Consider the following 15433-nt stretch of genomic DNA (forward strand, 5'->3'; position numbering starts at 1 on the left):
GGAGTTAAGGCCTAACTTGGAATGACAAGATATTATAGTGCTAAAATTTATCTAATCTTCTAGGATTTAAAGTCTGTCATTAATTTACCCTTGTTAATCTCAGTTAATTTGGTTCTTCTTTATGGGGCCTATTTCCCAGTTTAGTCTTAATAAATCAGCATATTAATTGAGTGGCTATTGTGTCTAAGAGGTGGTGTTCTAGATCATTGTTTCTCAATATGTGTCCAACGGAACATTTGCACCAAAACCTCCTAGAGTACTTGTTAATGCACACTTCTAGACCCCACTGCAGACCTGCCAATCCTGAATCTCAGGAGACAGGGATTGATCTCAGTTTCTTAAGCACCTTTAAGAATCATTGTACTTAAGTGGTGGTTCTCAAACCTGGGAGAGCATTGAATTTAACCTGGAGGGCTTGTTAAAACAGAGTGCTGGATACTACCCCAGAGTTTTGGATTCAGTAGGTTTGGAGTGGGACCTGAGAATTTGCATGTCTGATAAGTTTCCAGGTGATACTAATGTGACCACACTTTGAGAATCATTGTGCTAGAGGGATATAAAGAAGTGTTAGATACAATTCCTGTCATTAAGGAGCTTATGATGTAGTTGGGAAGATAAGACATATACTTAAAAATATAACAAGGAATACAGTGTTATATAATGTTTGACAATGAATGGGGTAGTTTGGAGGAGTTGGAATTTAATCTAGGCCCTAAAATGTGAATAGGCTTAAGGTTCAGGAGAGAATAACATAGGCATTCTTGATGGGGATATAAAAGAGGGAAAGTATAAAGGTGGATGGGCCTGGGGTGGTTGATACTTTTTGTCTGGTGTGGAGCTTTATATAGGGCACTAGTGGAAGGTTAAGGCCAGAAAGGTTGGTGGCAGACTGTGAAGAGCCTTGAAAGCCTGCCCCTCTCCCCCACTTACACACATTTTACAGTCTTACCAAAAATGCTGCACAGCTAGAAAGAGGAAGTCTCCCCTGCTGAGTGTGCAAGAGGAAGCACAGAAGATATGGAGGCCTGTGAGGTGTAATGACTGCTTTCAGCCATGAGCCAATTGTAGAGGCAACGGGAAGCCCAGCGCACCAACCAGGCTGGGTGCCTCCGCCCAGAGGGTGTCACCACCCAAGCTGAAAGTGTTTGGGGAGATCGGGCATTGCTGTCTGGATGCTCCTCTCTCTCCGTGGCCATCATGTCTTTGACTTCTGCCTACGAGCATAAATTAGCAGAGAAGCTCACTATCCTGAATGACCGAGGTCAGGGGGTTCTCATCCGAATGTATAACATCAAGAAGGTAAGCATAGGCAAGTGGACTAGTACTAACTATTCCAGCAGTCGTAAGGCAGGGAACCCTGAGGCAGGTCCAGCCGTTAGGCTTGCTCCTCTTTCTCTCTAGTTTAACTGGCCTTCAGTCACTCGGATTATGTAGGACAGCCAGTGCTGGGAGGCAGAAGCGGAGGCTTTTTTTCAGGGCTTCCGCCTTTCTTGGTATGATTCTCACCCCCAACGAGGGTGTCTGCTTCCTGCTGGGGTTAGAGATGGGATGGGAAATAACTGTGTTCCGGGTCTCCTGGATAAAAGTCTGGGTCTAGAATTCTGGGTCTTATCGTTTAGTGCTGGTCCCCCACACTCTGAAGACAGCCAAAGTTGGGTCTCTGGCAAAAACTTTTTCGTGCAAGTACTTTCCCTAAAAGGAAAAAATAGATACGCTATTTGGATTAAAAAAAGAGTAGGTACCTTCTGAGGGACTTAGGCTCTGAGACAGTTGTTGCGGTGGTTTTATATATATGTGTGTTTAGGATAAACTTCGGAATTGGGAGAAGCTGGTGGCAAGAGGTGGACTAGGGGCTGGGCCTAGTGAAGTTAAGAGATAAAGACAGGTGGGAGTGGGGAATTTCTGGAAGAGAAAATAGGGGACTTGGGGGGAGGGGACTTTGGTGCATTTCATAATAAAACAAATCACTGGGGACATAGTTTCTCTGTCTCCATGCCCCCTATAAATGCCCTTTGGGATAAGATGCTTATATAATGGACATAATTGTGACACTGATTCTCCCACAGAGTCTAAGTCCTGAGCAGCTGCTTTTCTCACTCCTTCCGGCTTCAGCTGAGGGGTGAGGAGAGAGCTTCCTCTTTGTGCCGGGCGAGCAGATGTTAAGCTTTACCCAGCAAGACGAAATGCTGAGGTTATTTAGCTCTTCTGATAGTTGGCTTAATGTCCTGGAACTTGTTCCTGACCTACTCTTATGCTTTTGTAATTAATTCCCAGATTCCCTTTCCCTAAGAGAGATTGTGTGAGAATGCATGATGCAGGAAGAGGTATGTTTCCAAGGAGCGGGAGAAAGGGTTGAAATATAGTGTTATTTATTTGTGCAGACTTGTTCAGACCCCAAATCCAAGCCCCCTTTCTTACTGGAAAAGTCCATGGAATCATCTCTCAAGTACATCAACAAGAAATTTCCCAACATAGATGTCCGAAACAGCACGGTGAGAATGCTGTCCCTCTTCTCTCCTTTCTCTGAAATAACTCTGTGCTTGGATGGTTCAAACTCTCTTTTGACTGCCTCTCTTTGAACTTGGCAGGGGATGGAGTAGCCTTCTTTTAGTTTTCCTAAGCTCAACCACAGGGCTTCAGGTTGTTGTAGTCTTAAGAATTCTGAGATAAGATGGGATTCTCCTAGGGTAAACTGGAGCAAAGCATTGCCCCTTTCTCCATTGTAAGATTCACAAGAACACTTTGTTCTTTCCAAGAAAGATGGCTCTATCGATGAAGCAGTTGCATATATTTTATTGTTGTTCCTATTTCCCCCTCAGTGTTTTCTCGGTTATTGTCTTAGAGTTATGCATCTAGTGTCATATCCCTTACTTCTCCCTTATTAAATGTTAGCCCTAGATTTCTTACCATCTTATCTATAGCATCTTCTCATTCAGCTTCTTTTGACTTTGATATGAATAATAAACCTCTTTAGCTGAAAGAGACCTTGAAATTTCCTCTCATTTCACAATCTATATCCAGTCAGGATTGCATGCAACCATCCTGCCTAGATAGAGAGTATTCTCTGTTTAAAAACCTTCCGAGTTCGAAGACTTTCCAGCTTCCTCTGTCAGTGTATTTTAACCCTCTTTAAGAATGTTTTAGGTACAACCCCTGTTCTTCTTGGGTTACTTTGATCAATTGTCTTCTTAATTTGTGTTTTTTATTTTGTTTCTCTCAGCAACATTTAGGACCAGTACATCGGGAAAAATCTGAGATAATTAGATTCCTCACCAACTACTACCAGTCATTTGTGGACGTTATGGAATTTCGGGTGAGCTCTCTCTAGCCCAGGTCCCCAATGTTTGGACGTTCTTTTATGTTCCTTATTCCCGTTTCTTGAAAAAATAAGATGTATTGATATATGGAGGGATATCTAAGTTGTATTGTTAAATGAAAGTGAGTTGCAGAATAGTCTATGATACAATTTTATTTTTGTTTTAAAAGATACATAAACTTATATACACATAGTGTTAGTATATATATATATATATATATATATATATAGGAAAGATGTGGAATATTTCACATTAAACTGTTAAAAATACCTGCCTTTGGGGGTGGATTATTATGATTGGCTTTAACTTATTACACTATACATTTTTGTATTATTTGAGTTAAAATTTTAAGTATTCTTAACCAATAGTTTATTACAAATCTACTGAAAAATTTCAAGAATGGTACAATGAACATTGTTCTACTCTCCCCCTGGATCTCCTGATTTTTAGTATTTTGCCATGTTTGTTTACCTTTTTTTTTTTCTTGAACCATTTGAGTTAGTTGCAGGCATCGTGACATTTCCCTCCCTGAACACTTTAGCATACATCTGCTAAGAGCAAGAATATTTTCTTACCTAACCTTAATACAATTATCATACTCAGGAAATGTAAAATTGCTACAATGTTGTAGTTAATATATAGCCCATATTCATATTCCTCTAGTTGTCTCAAGGATCATACATTGAATTTATGATGTCATGTCTCTTAGTTGTCATGTCTCTTTAGTCTTTAATCTAGAATAGTTCTCAGCCTTATTTTGTCTTTCATGACACTGACCTTTTTGAAGTGTCCAGACTAGTTATTTTTCAGAATTTCCCTCAGTTTGGATTTGTCTAATTGTTAACAGTGTTTGGTAGCATAATACATGGATGATAAATTGAGTTTTAAACAATGAGCATGTACTATTTTTATAAACATAAACTGTGAAAAATTATTTAGTACAATGTTTTTGAAGGGCAGATCGATATGGTGTTTCAAAAGTCTTAAAAATATATACTTTTAAATGTAACAATTCTAATTCTAGAAATTTGTCTTAAGGAAACAATCAGAAGTGCAAAGGTATATGTACAAGAATGTACTCTGTTGCATTACTTATGATAGTGACAACTTGATAATCATATATTCAAGAAATAGAGGCTTAGTTAAAAGTTCAGAGTATATGTCTATAAATGAATATTATACAGCTGTTAAGGATAACACATATTTATATTAATCGGCATGGAAAAATGCTCTTCACATGTTCTTCAGTATAAAAGCAAATTACAATGTAGCTTACGACAGGAGATGTCCCTAAAATGTATATTTACATAGGTAAATATGCATATAAATAAGGCTGGAACTTCTTTACATAGTGAGATTATGAGTGGCTTTAAAAATAAATTGAAATTATGTTTGTATTTTCTAATTATTCTGCAATGAACACCTATTATTTATGTATTCAAGAAATAACACAAATTTTAGTCATCTGAGCCATTTAAGTTTGTGATGGTATTATAGTATTTTTTCAGGTGGTACAAGAGTATGGGACCCTGCTTTGGGTGTCCTGTATTTTCTCTAGGGAGCTAATCCAGGCTGTTGTTCATTAGATCATGCAGTGAAGAGGGAGGGTCAGGTCAGAGGTTAATTCATTTGGAATTGAGAGTAGTGATTAGGAAGAAGGTAGGCACTGGTGGAGGTAGTAGAAGAATGCTGGAAGCATATAAAAAGTCTATTATTAGAAAATTTGTCCAAAGGAGATTTTAGGATACCTCTGGTTGCTGCAGTGGTAAAGTTCTGAGCCCAAGGAATCTAGTATGCCTCATTCAGGGCAGGAAGGGAAATAGAGACACGGAGGTATTGTGCATTGTAAAGTAGGTAGGCTCTGAATCAGACAGACCTGGTTTTAAATCTCAGCCTTATCACTTACAAACTGTATGGCTTTAGACAAGAAACTCTTTGACTCCCAGTTTCTTAATCTATAAAAGGGGAAATGAGATTTACTACATGGGGTATTTGTGAGAATTAAATGAGATAACACATTGAAAACATCTAGTACAGTGTTTAGCATATAATAAAGTAATAGGCCAAACAGATGTTAAATCCATTCCCTTCTGATTCTGTCTTTACAGTGTAGTGACACTGGTTGTATGAGAGGCTGAAAGCAAACTTCAGTTATATCTTATATCTCTTGGGAACTGGGTTGCAGGAAGGAGTTGTAGACAGGCCCTCCCAGCAAAGGAGGCAGCATTGACCTAGACAGAGGTCTTGAGATCATGTAGTATAGACAGAGGATCATGGCCTCCGGGTTCTAATTCTGATACTTTGCCTTACTAGTTTTGTGATCTTTGGGGAGTTTCTTAACTGCTCTTAGCCTCAGTTTCCCCATATGTTACTTTAGATACAGCCTTTTGGGGAAGGTAACTTGGAAACATTTTTCCCCATACATTTAATAAGTTTGCAAATGTATACACCTGTGTAACAACCGCCACAAAGTACAGAAAATTACCATCAACCCAAAGCTTCCCTGCACCTTTTTTTCCTCAGTCCATCCCTACCTCCCTGACTCCTGGCCCCAGGCAACCACTGGTCTGCTTTCCAGATTAGGTTTTTCTTTTTCAGGGGTTCATATATATAATTAGAATCTATATAGCATGTTTTCTTTTGTGTCTGGCTTCCTTCACTCAGCATGTTTTTAAGATTTGTTTATGTTTCATGATTCATTTCCTATTTTTGCTGAGCACTATTTCATTGTATGGATACAATCTGTTTATCCACTTACCTGTTGATGGACTTTTGGGTTGTGTCCAGTTTCTGGCCATTATGCACAAGTTGCCATAAACATTTGAGTACAAATCATTTTTCATTTCACCTGGGTAAATAATCTAGAAGTTGAATTGCTAAATCATATGGTATGTATATGTTTAATTTTATAAGAAACAGCCAAACATTTTTTCCAAAGTCGTGGTTCCATTTTCCCTTCCCATCAGCAATATATTAGTGTTCCAGTTGCTCCACATTCTCATCAACACTTGCTTTTAGTCATTCTTTTTTTTTTGTTTTTTGGCCGTGCCAAACAGTTTTCGGGATCTTAGTTCCCTGAACAGGGATTGAACCTGGGCCACTGAAGTGAAAGTGCCAAGTCCTAACCTCTGGACCACCAGGGAACTCCCGAATTTTAGTCATTCTGTTGGGTGTGTGTAGTGATATCTTCTTGTGATTTTAATTTGCATTTCCCTGATGACTAATATTATTGGGCGTCTTTTCATGTGCTTGTTCGTCATTTTTATATTTTTAATTGTAAAGAGCCTGTTCAAATCTTTTGGCAACATATTTTAAAAATAAAAATATATATACCCTTTGATCTAGCAGTTCCACTTTTGTAGAAATGAAAGTACCAATGTGCAGTGGATAGGGCCAGGAATTGGAACAAAGCAAACACTCATCAGTGGGAAAAAGGCTGAATGAACTGGCCGTACCATGGGCTATTATGCAGCCATTAATAAGAAGTACATTAGTGCTCTACCAGATGACTTGAGGACTTTTAGCAGGTAAGGTTGAATAAGAAAAGTAAAATAAGAACAGTGTAATATTATCTCAAATTTTTAACACAAATGATTTTCAAAAAGACCCCTCTCTCTCTTTTTCTCCCTATCTAATAGGATTATATAAATAGGATGAAAATTAAGAAAGGACATACCGGGTTGTTAAACTGGTTTACCTGAGGGTTGGGCAGGATGGAGGGTGGGTGCTGATGTTGCGGGGAGGGAAGTGTCCACAGTAAAACTGCATATTTATTTAGGTAAAATTATGTATGAAAAGAAAAAGAATCCCTCTCACACTGAAATGAGGTTAAATGAAGTATATGCAACTTACCTAGTAAGTACTTAGTACATAGTAGGTGATCAGTAAACAGAAACATGTAGAAAGTTGGCTAGTTTTCCCATTTGTTAATGATTAACTTCTGAGAATAAGAGACAGAATCAAAGAACAGACTGATTTTGGGATTCATCAATAAAAATGGGTCTGATTTTTGGTAGTTTAGAAACAGCCTATCAGATGGTCTGCATCTTGTAACCTTTTTTGGTGGAGGAAGGGGGCACTGGGATGATAAGATCAGGGAAAGTGTGCATAATGTAGTAGTGACTTGTGCCTGTGGAGACATGGGCATCCAGTAGGGTAGACTGATAGGGGCCCACGGACAGCTTACGGAGGAGGAGCTCCCTCTACTCAGCAACCCGCCCTTATGTTATTCAGTGGCTCTCTAGGACCTCCAAGGGAGAGAACCTTCCCCTCAAATTCTGGTAGTACATGTCATCTTCTTTTTATTCTTTATTCATTCTCATCTCCGATTCTGCCCCCAGGATCATGTATATGAACTTCTCAACACGATTGATGCCTGCCAGTGCCATTTTGATATTGTAAGATTCTTGGCAATTCTCTTCTATCCTAGAGCCACGGAAATTGTCTCTGTTGGGACAGTGTGGGGTGAGATGGGACTGGAGGAATGGCTATTCCCCCAGGACTATAATATAATATATATAATATAATATATACTGTATAATGAATGAATGGCTATTAATTCCAGGACTATAATTCTTTTGTAAAAATGTTGAAGTTAAAGTGTATTTACGGGCTTCCCTGGTGGCGCAGTGGTTGAGAGTCCGCCTGCCGATGCAGGGGACACGGGTTTGTGCACCGGTCCGGGAAGATCCCACATGCCGCGGAGCGGCTAGGCCTGTGAGCCATGGCCACTGAGCCTGCGCGTCCGGAGCCTGTGCTCCGCGACGGGAGAGGCCACAACAGTGAGAGGCCCGCGTACCGCAAAAAAAAAAAAAAAAAGTGTATTTACATGTTAAGCAGATCAGCAATGTGATTTATTTAATCCAGAATTCACATAAAAATCTTCTTATTCTACCTCCTCCAACCTCTAAATGCCACCTTATTTCCTGGCCTCCTTATATCTTGAGCTCACTTTTAGCTCCTGAATTTTGTTAAAATTTTCTCCTTCTGAATTTGCAGTCTTGTCAGTTTCTCCTTCTAAATAGATCTTTCCAGAGTCTGTTTAGCACTGTCTGGAATGGTTGGGGAAATAGTGGTTAATAGGCCTTGCTGTTCTTGGGTTCCTATGTATTTTCCTTGTAGAATCTCAACTTTGACTTCACTCGGAGTTACCTGGACTTGATAGTGACCTATACCTCAGTTATTTTACTTCTGTCACGGATTGAGGATCGACGGGTGCTCATTGGCGTGTACAACTGTGCCCATGAGATGCTGCATGGACATGGGTGAGTTGAGATATACAAGATGAAGAATCTCATACGTGGTGCTATGAGGTAAAGGTGGATACAAGAGAAATAGATGGCATGCTTTCTCATGTGAGAATCTATAGTCTATATGATAACCCAGGCAAAGTAAAACAATTGCCCTGTCTCTAATGAGTTTTTAATCCTGGGCTGGCTGCCACTCTGCTTTTGAGGTTATTGCAAAAGGCAATAATATTGGTAGGAATAATATTCGTAAAGTTAAAGCCATTAGAGGTAAGTAATGTTTGAAAATACATTTGGAGCCAAATATAAATGGATTTTGGATTATCTGCAATTCTTTGCCTTTCCATTAGTGCAAATAAAAGTATTTAAGGGCTGAAAAAAATAAAGACCAGAGGGATCAGAGGAGCCCGTGGAACATTGTTCTATGTATGATGTGTATTCCCATGTGCCTACATGAATACCTAGGCACATGACTTATCATTCGCTTTGAATGTATATATATTCTTTTGGGTTGTATACAGATTTGGGTCCAGCCATATTACTTGATTTGTGACTAATCAATATGAATTTATAGAATACCTATCATGTGTCCAACCTTATTTCAGGTGCTTATAATGAAGAAACTTTCATGGACCAGCCCCAAATCATGTGATTCTATCTTAGTTATACCTGGGCCTGGAGTGGGTTATCTGTATATGTAATTCACAGTTTAGTATCTTTGGAGGTGGTGGAGAATACCAGACTATGTACACATCGTTATCCTATATGCAAACATGAGAGTTTACATCATGTTTAAGGGAGGGCTGTAACTCCTTTTTCCTATGCTTCCAGTGACCCCAGTTTTGCCCGTCTTGGTCAGATGGTCTTGGAGTATGACCACCCTCTGAAGAAGCTGACAGAGGAGTTTGGGCCTCACACAAAGGCAAGTTTCTTGAGAGAGTGGAGAATTCCTCAGGCAGAAGTATGTTGTCCCCATCATTGACATTGGAGATTCATTTGTTTTTCTCCACAGGCTGTGAGTGGAGCCCTGCTTTCTTTGCACTTTCTGTTTGTCCGAAGGAACCAGGGGGCTGAGCAGTGGCGTAGTGCCCAGCTTCTAAGTCTCATCAGCACCCCTGCAGCCATGATTAACCCTGCTAATTCAGACACAGTGAGTTCCCTTTTCCTCTTGTCAGTGGAAGTATTCTCTTTCCAAGGCCATCTCTTTAGAGGGTGCTTCTTTTCAGGAAGCATCAGCCCTAAGAGTGCTTTAGCCCTCTTCTAGGATATGCCTCTGAGTTGATCACCTCTTGTGGCTAAAGCAATCATAGTTGGGTTGGAGATTTTCTTTGGACCAGGATTAGTGTGTGCCTGCCCACAGAAGGAATTTAATAAATGTTCATAGAATGAATGAATGGATGAAACTGGGTCATTAGGCACCTATTCAGCCCAGCAGGAACTTGAGCATAGATGTCAATTCATCAACAAATGTTTTTATTCAACTACTATCAGCCCAAGGTCCTTGCTTCAAAGAATTTATAATCTAGTAGGAAGATATGCCGTGTATTCATAAAAATACAACTGACGGTACAAGAGTATGAGAAGCACCAAACAAGTGACGTATACTTTACGTGGTAAAAGAATCCAAGGGAGACGGAAATCATGAGATTTTGAGTATTACTCTCCTGAATTGTTGAAGAGAAGTTATGTCAAACCATTTGTTTGTCCTCACTTCCAGTCCAAGTTCCTTTTTCTTTTCTCAACTATATTCTTTTCTCCTCACTCCACTTCTAGTGCCTCACCTCCATTACTGGCAGCTTTCCCAGATATCGGCTTATCAATGTGCCCTTATCCAGTCTGGTAAAATAAAAGTTGGTTTTAATACTCAAACTCTAGCTTGACTGCCCTTGTCTCGACTGCCTTAGTCTTTAGCGTAGACCAAGTTAAATAACTGCTAGACCATCTCCGCCTCTCTTCTCATAGATGGCCTGTGAGTACCTGTCTGTGGAAGTGATGGAGCGCTGGATTGTCAGTAAGTTTTGTGGGATGAGGTGGGAACAGACATAGCATGTTATATGGAGATCGAATTCTAAAAGTCTTCCTCTGCACTGTTTTACCCACCCACAGTTGGGTTTCTTCTTTGTCACGGGTGCCTCAACTCCAATAGCCAGTGCCAGAAGCTGTGGAAGCTGTGTCTGCAAGGTTCCCTGTACATCACCCTCATACGGGAGGATGTGCTACAAGTGCACAAGGTCACCGAGGATCTGTTTAGCGGTTTGAAAGGGTGAGATATGAGGTCCCAGCTAATCTTTTAGCCCCTCCTGACATCCTTTTTTTTAGGGATTTTTAGCCCCCCCTGACATCCTTTTCTAGTCTCCATAAGTGTCCCAAGTACAGGTGTTAAGGAATAATTCTAATTATTGAACAAATATTTATTGAATACATTCTATTTACTAGGTACTTCACTTGATACATTAGTTAGTAAGATAGCATAGAGGTTAAGATAACGGATTCTGAAACCAGATTACCTGTGTTTGAATTCCAGCTCTACCACTTACTGGCTATGTGATCTTGGGCAAGTTACTTAGCTTCTCTATGCCATGCCTCAATTTGTCTATAAATAATAATAATACTTCCCTATGACCTACCTCATAGGGTTGTTATGAGGAATGAAAGAGTAACTATTTATAAAGCATGTAGAAAAGTGCCTGGTACTTTGTAAGTGCAATATATGTGCTTATTAAATAAAAAAAGACAGAATCCCTGCTCTCAAAGAGCTTGCAAATTAGTGAAAAATAAACTGTTGTGATATAATAAGGGATTATGATGTATAAACCTAAAGTGCTTTAGAAGGATACTTAAACTGGCCCTGGAGGATCCAGGAAAACCTGGAGACAGATAGACCTGAAGAATTAAAAAGGGGAAGCGTGTGTGTGTGTGTGTGTGTGTGTATGTGTGTGTGTGCTGGAGTGGTAGGGGTAGGGATGGAAAGGCAGGGAAATTGCTTAAGGCAGAGAAAGATACTTTAGGCAGAGAAACTATCAAGATTTCGAGGCAAAAAGGAGCATGGCAAATTCTAAGAAATTCATATAGCCCAGGTTACAAAAATGAAGATGTTGTCAAGAGACAGATTTGGAGAGGTAAGCTGGGGCCTTGGATGTCCTGTCATGGGGTTTGAGCCTGTTCTAAAAAGGCTAGGGAGGGACTTCCCTGGTGGCACAGCGGTTAAGAATCTGCCTGTCAGTGCAGGGGACACGGGTTTGATCCCCGGTCTGGGAAGATCCCACATGCTGTGGAGCAACTACTGAACCTGTGCTCTAGAGCCCGTGCGCCACAACTACTGAGCCTGCGCACCTAGAGCCCGTGCTCCGCAACAAGAGAAGCCACCGCAGTGAGAAGCCCACGCACCACAACGAAGAGTAGCTCCCGCTCGCCGCAACTAGAGAAAGCTCGTGCGCGGCAACGAAGACCCAACACAGCCAAAAAAAAAAAAAATAAATTTATTTTTTTTAAAAAAGGGATAGGGAGCCATTGAGTGATTTTTCTTTTTTTTTTATAATTTTTTTTATAATCTAGTAGATTATAATGAACATGTAAAGGTGTGCATATATTTTCAACCTTATATAAGCAATTGATAAAAAAGTAATGGATCCACATTCTACATTATATTCTTTTTTTTTTTTTTTTTTGGCTGCGTTTGGCCTTTGTTGCTGCGCACGGGCTTTCTCTAGTTGCAGCGAGTGGGGAATACTCCTTGTTGTGGTGCACGTGCTTCTCATTGCGGTGGCTTCTCATTGCAGAGCACAGGCTCTAGGCGCGTGGGCTCAGTAGTTGTGGCTCACAGGCTCTAGAATGCAGGCTCAGTAGTTGTGGCACACGGGCTTAGTTGCTCCACAGCATGTGGGATCTTCCTGGACCAGGGCCCAAACCCGTGTCCCCTGCATTGGTAGGCAGATTCCTAACCACTGTGCTACCAGGGAAGCCCCTCTACATTATATCCTGAAGTTGTGTTTTTTTTTTACTTTATTTTGGATATCTTTGCATGTCAGTCTACAGAGACTTATTCTTTTTAACATTCAAACAGTATTTTATTATGTGGTTGTAACATAATTTATTTATCCAATCCACTATTGATGGACATTTGAAGTGTTCCCTCACTCCCTCCTTTTTTTTTTTTAAAAAAAAAAAAACCTTTACAAACAATGTTGAAATGAACATCCTTAGACATATATCTTTGTGAACATTTCTATAGGGTAAATTCTTACAGGTGGAATTGCTGGGGTAAAGGATATGCATATTTCAAATTTTAATAGCTCTTCCCAAATTGTCCTCCAAACAGATGTATTATCTACCATCTATGAGAATACTTATTCATCATACTCTCAACAACTGAGTATTATTAAAAATTCATTGCCAGACTTAAGAGAGAGTAAATCTAAGATTAATAATTAGAAGTTACAGGAGGTAAATAGATACAGATATATAGAAACACTTTCTAATGATTACCGCTTCTGGGGAATGGAAGGGATGTCTGAAGCGTGTGTTGTTCCCCATCATTAAGAACAACACTAACATGTAAGATTTATAGTTTAGGGAGTTCTTTGCCATAAATGATCTAATTTGATCTTCATGTTACTTATACTCAGGTATATGTTTAATATATTCTTTTTTTCTTTTTTTTTTTGGCTGTACCACGCGGCATGTGGGATCTTAGTTCCCTGACCAGGGATCAAACCCGTGCCCCCTGCAATGGAAGTGCTGAGTCCTAACCACTGGACTGCCAGGGAAGTCCCAATATCTTCTTTTATAAATGAGAAAATAGAGGCTCAGTCTCAGTGTCACTCAATTAATAAGAGATGAAATTAGGAAATCATTCCAGATTTTTTGACTCTTAATCCTCTCACTTTCCATCATACCACGTAGAGGATGAAATAATTACCCACCAGGAATGCTGTGGAGTTGAATCCTGATTTGATTAAGATACTTTCCAACTCTAAATTTCTTTGATTCTGTGCTAAGCTCAATAAGGGGTGGTTTGGAGAAGAGAAACGAAAGGTTATAAATTCGACTAATGTGGTGGCAACAGATGCAATTCAAGAGAAGACAGATATAAGGGACATAGAGAGCACAGAGCCTAAAGTAGCGTGGGACTTTTGAGCATGGGTCAGTAGTTGAAAAAAAGAAGTATGGTCAGGAGAGTCAAATGTTACGGAGAAACAAAGAACAATGAAAAGGCCATCTAATTTGGTGGTTCAAAAGTTGACGGTGACCTAAGAGAGAGCAGTTTGTTTAGTGTCTAAGATCATATGGGCTTCAAGGGTCAGTGAAAGGTGAGGTGAAAAAGAGTAAAGGTGTCTCTCTGGAGGAGTTTGGTGGTGTGGGAGAATGAGCAAAGTTCAGTAGATTGTCAGGGTCAAGCGAGGGTCCTTTTAGAATAAGGGAGGCTTATTGGGAGAAGAGAATAAACCAGTAGAGAGAGAGAGAGATTGAAGTGACAAAAGGGTAACTGATAAGGTTAAATTCTAAGTGGAGGTGGGTGGGAATGGGACCCAGGGGAGAGCTGGAGTAACTACTTTTTTTTTTAAAAATAAATTTATTTATTTATTTATTTTTGGCTGTGTTGGGTCTTTGTCTCTGTGCGAGGGCTTTCTTTAGTTGTGGCAAGCAGGGGCCACTCTTCATCGCGGCACGCGGGCCTCTCACTGTCGCGGCCTCTCTTGTTGAGGAGCACAGGCTCCAGATGGCGCAGGCTCAGTAGTTGTGGCTCACAGGCCTAGTTGCTCCGCGGCATGTGGGATCCTCCCAGACCAGGGGTTGAACCCGTGTCCCCTGCATTAGCAGGCAGATTCTCAACCACTGCGCCACCAGGGAAGCCCTGGAGTAACTACTTTTACTTGAGAGCAGTGTCATATTTATGCACTGCTTCTTTGTATTTCCCTCAAACCTGGAAGAGTACTTCAGCTTGAAGGTGTCAAGGCAGGAGCACAGGACAAGAAATCTAGTTCCAGCTTTGCCATTAAAACCCTATGTGACCTTGGGCAAGTCAGTTTTCTTCTGCAGGTATTATTTTCTTTATCTGCAAAATAATGATGAGAACTAGATAATCTCTAAACTCTATGAATCTCTTGTTAATAGGTCAGGGTAAAAAGTAAGGTTTGGAAAGATCCTGATGGTGAAGGCTGCCCATGCCCCTGCAGGCTGTAGTTTGGAATCTCTGAGGACTGGGAAGGTGGGAAAAGGCCTTTAGCTGGTGGTATGGCCAACCCTTCTGTGTGTATGTCAATCCTCAGGTACGGCAAGCGAGTGGCAGACGTAAAGGAAAGCAAGGAACATGCAATTGCAAACAGGTAAAGGCGGGCAATGAGCTCTTCCAGAGGGGATGGAATAGGAATCTCTCCTGAGATTGTTCTCTCCTCTCCTTGTTCTCACCCAAGTTTCTGTACAGCCTTATTGTCTCAACCCAAGAACTTGCTGCTGCCCCACAGATTCTTGTGTTTCCTTACCAGGTCTAACTGTGGCATTGAACCTTCCTCCTAGCTGACACCCCTTCCTAAATGCAGCTGTCTTCTGCACTGCCTTTGGAAGATTTTTAAGGGTGGGTGAGGCAATATTCTCTAGTTTCCACTTTCTTTCCTCAGTGGCCAGTTTCACTCTCAAAGGCGTCAATTTCTGCGGATGGCTGTGAAGGAGCTGGAGACTGTGTTAACCGATGAACCAGGACTACTGGGTCCCAAGGCAAGAGAAAGAAACGTTGGGAGGGGGACGATGTTCAATGATAAAAGACTCCTATGTGGGGGATGACTTGGCATTCATGAGTTTTTGCATTTCTGAGTTTTTTGTTCTGTTTGTGTATGTATATGCTGATTCCCTTGAATCTTCTTAGAGTACCCT

At 40.6% G+C, this 15433-nt stretch overlaps 1 protein-coding gene across 2 annotated transcripts in view; it reads left to right on the forward strand.

Annotated features, from left to right (window-relative positions):
- The first annotated feature begins 1164 nt into the window (after positions 1–1164).
- NCKAP1L (NCK associated protein 1 like) overlaps positions 1165–15433 on the forward strand; it is a 42486-nt gene continuing 28217 nt past the window's right edge. The window contains exons 1-11 of one of the 2 annotated variants that reach the window (XM_027106547.1): positions 1165–1299; positions 2382–2492; positions 3221–3313; positions 7658–7714; positions 8439–8581; positions 9395–9485; positions 9576–9713; positions 10526–10574; positions 10670–10826; positions 14833–14889; positions 15181–15277. In XM_027106547.1, the coding sequence (XP_026962348.1) occupies positions 1198–1299; positions 2382–2492; positions 3221–3313; positions 7658–7714; positions 8439–8581; positions 9395–9485; positions 9576–9713; positions 10526–10574; positions 10670–10826; positions 14833–14889; positions 15181–15277 (1095 nt within the window). In that variant the 5' untranslated portion in view covers positions 1165–1197. The remainder of the gene's footprint in view (positions 1300–2381; positions 2493–3220; positions 3314–7657; positions 7715–8438; positions 8582–9394; positions 9486–9575; positions 9714–10525; positions 10575–10669; positions 10827–14832; positions 14890–15180; positions 15278–15433) is intronic. The other variant, XM_027106546.1, reaches the window with a different exon arrangement.

The sequence above is a fragment of the Aethalodelphis obliquidens genome, unplaced genomic scaffold (genome assembly GCF_003676395.1).
Source record: "Aethalodelphis obliquidens isolate GAN/ISIS:26980383/991018 unplaced genomic scaffold, ASM367639v1 scaffold8, whole genome shotgun sequence".
In the NCBI taxonomy this organism is placed as follows: Eukaryota; Metazoa; Chordata; class Mammalia; order Artiodactyla; family Delphinidae; genus Aethalodelphis; species Aethalodelphis obliquidens.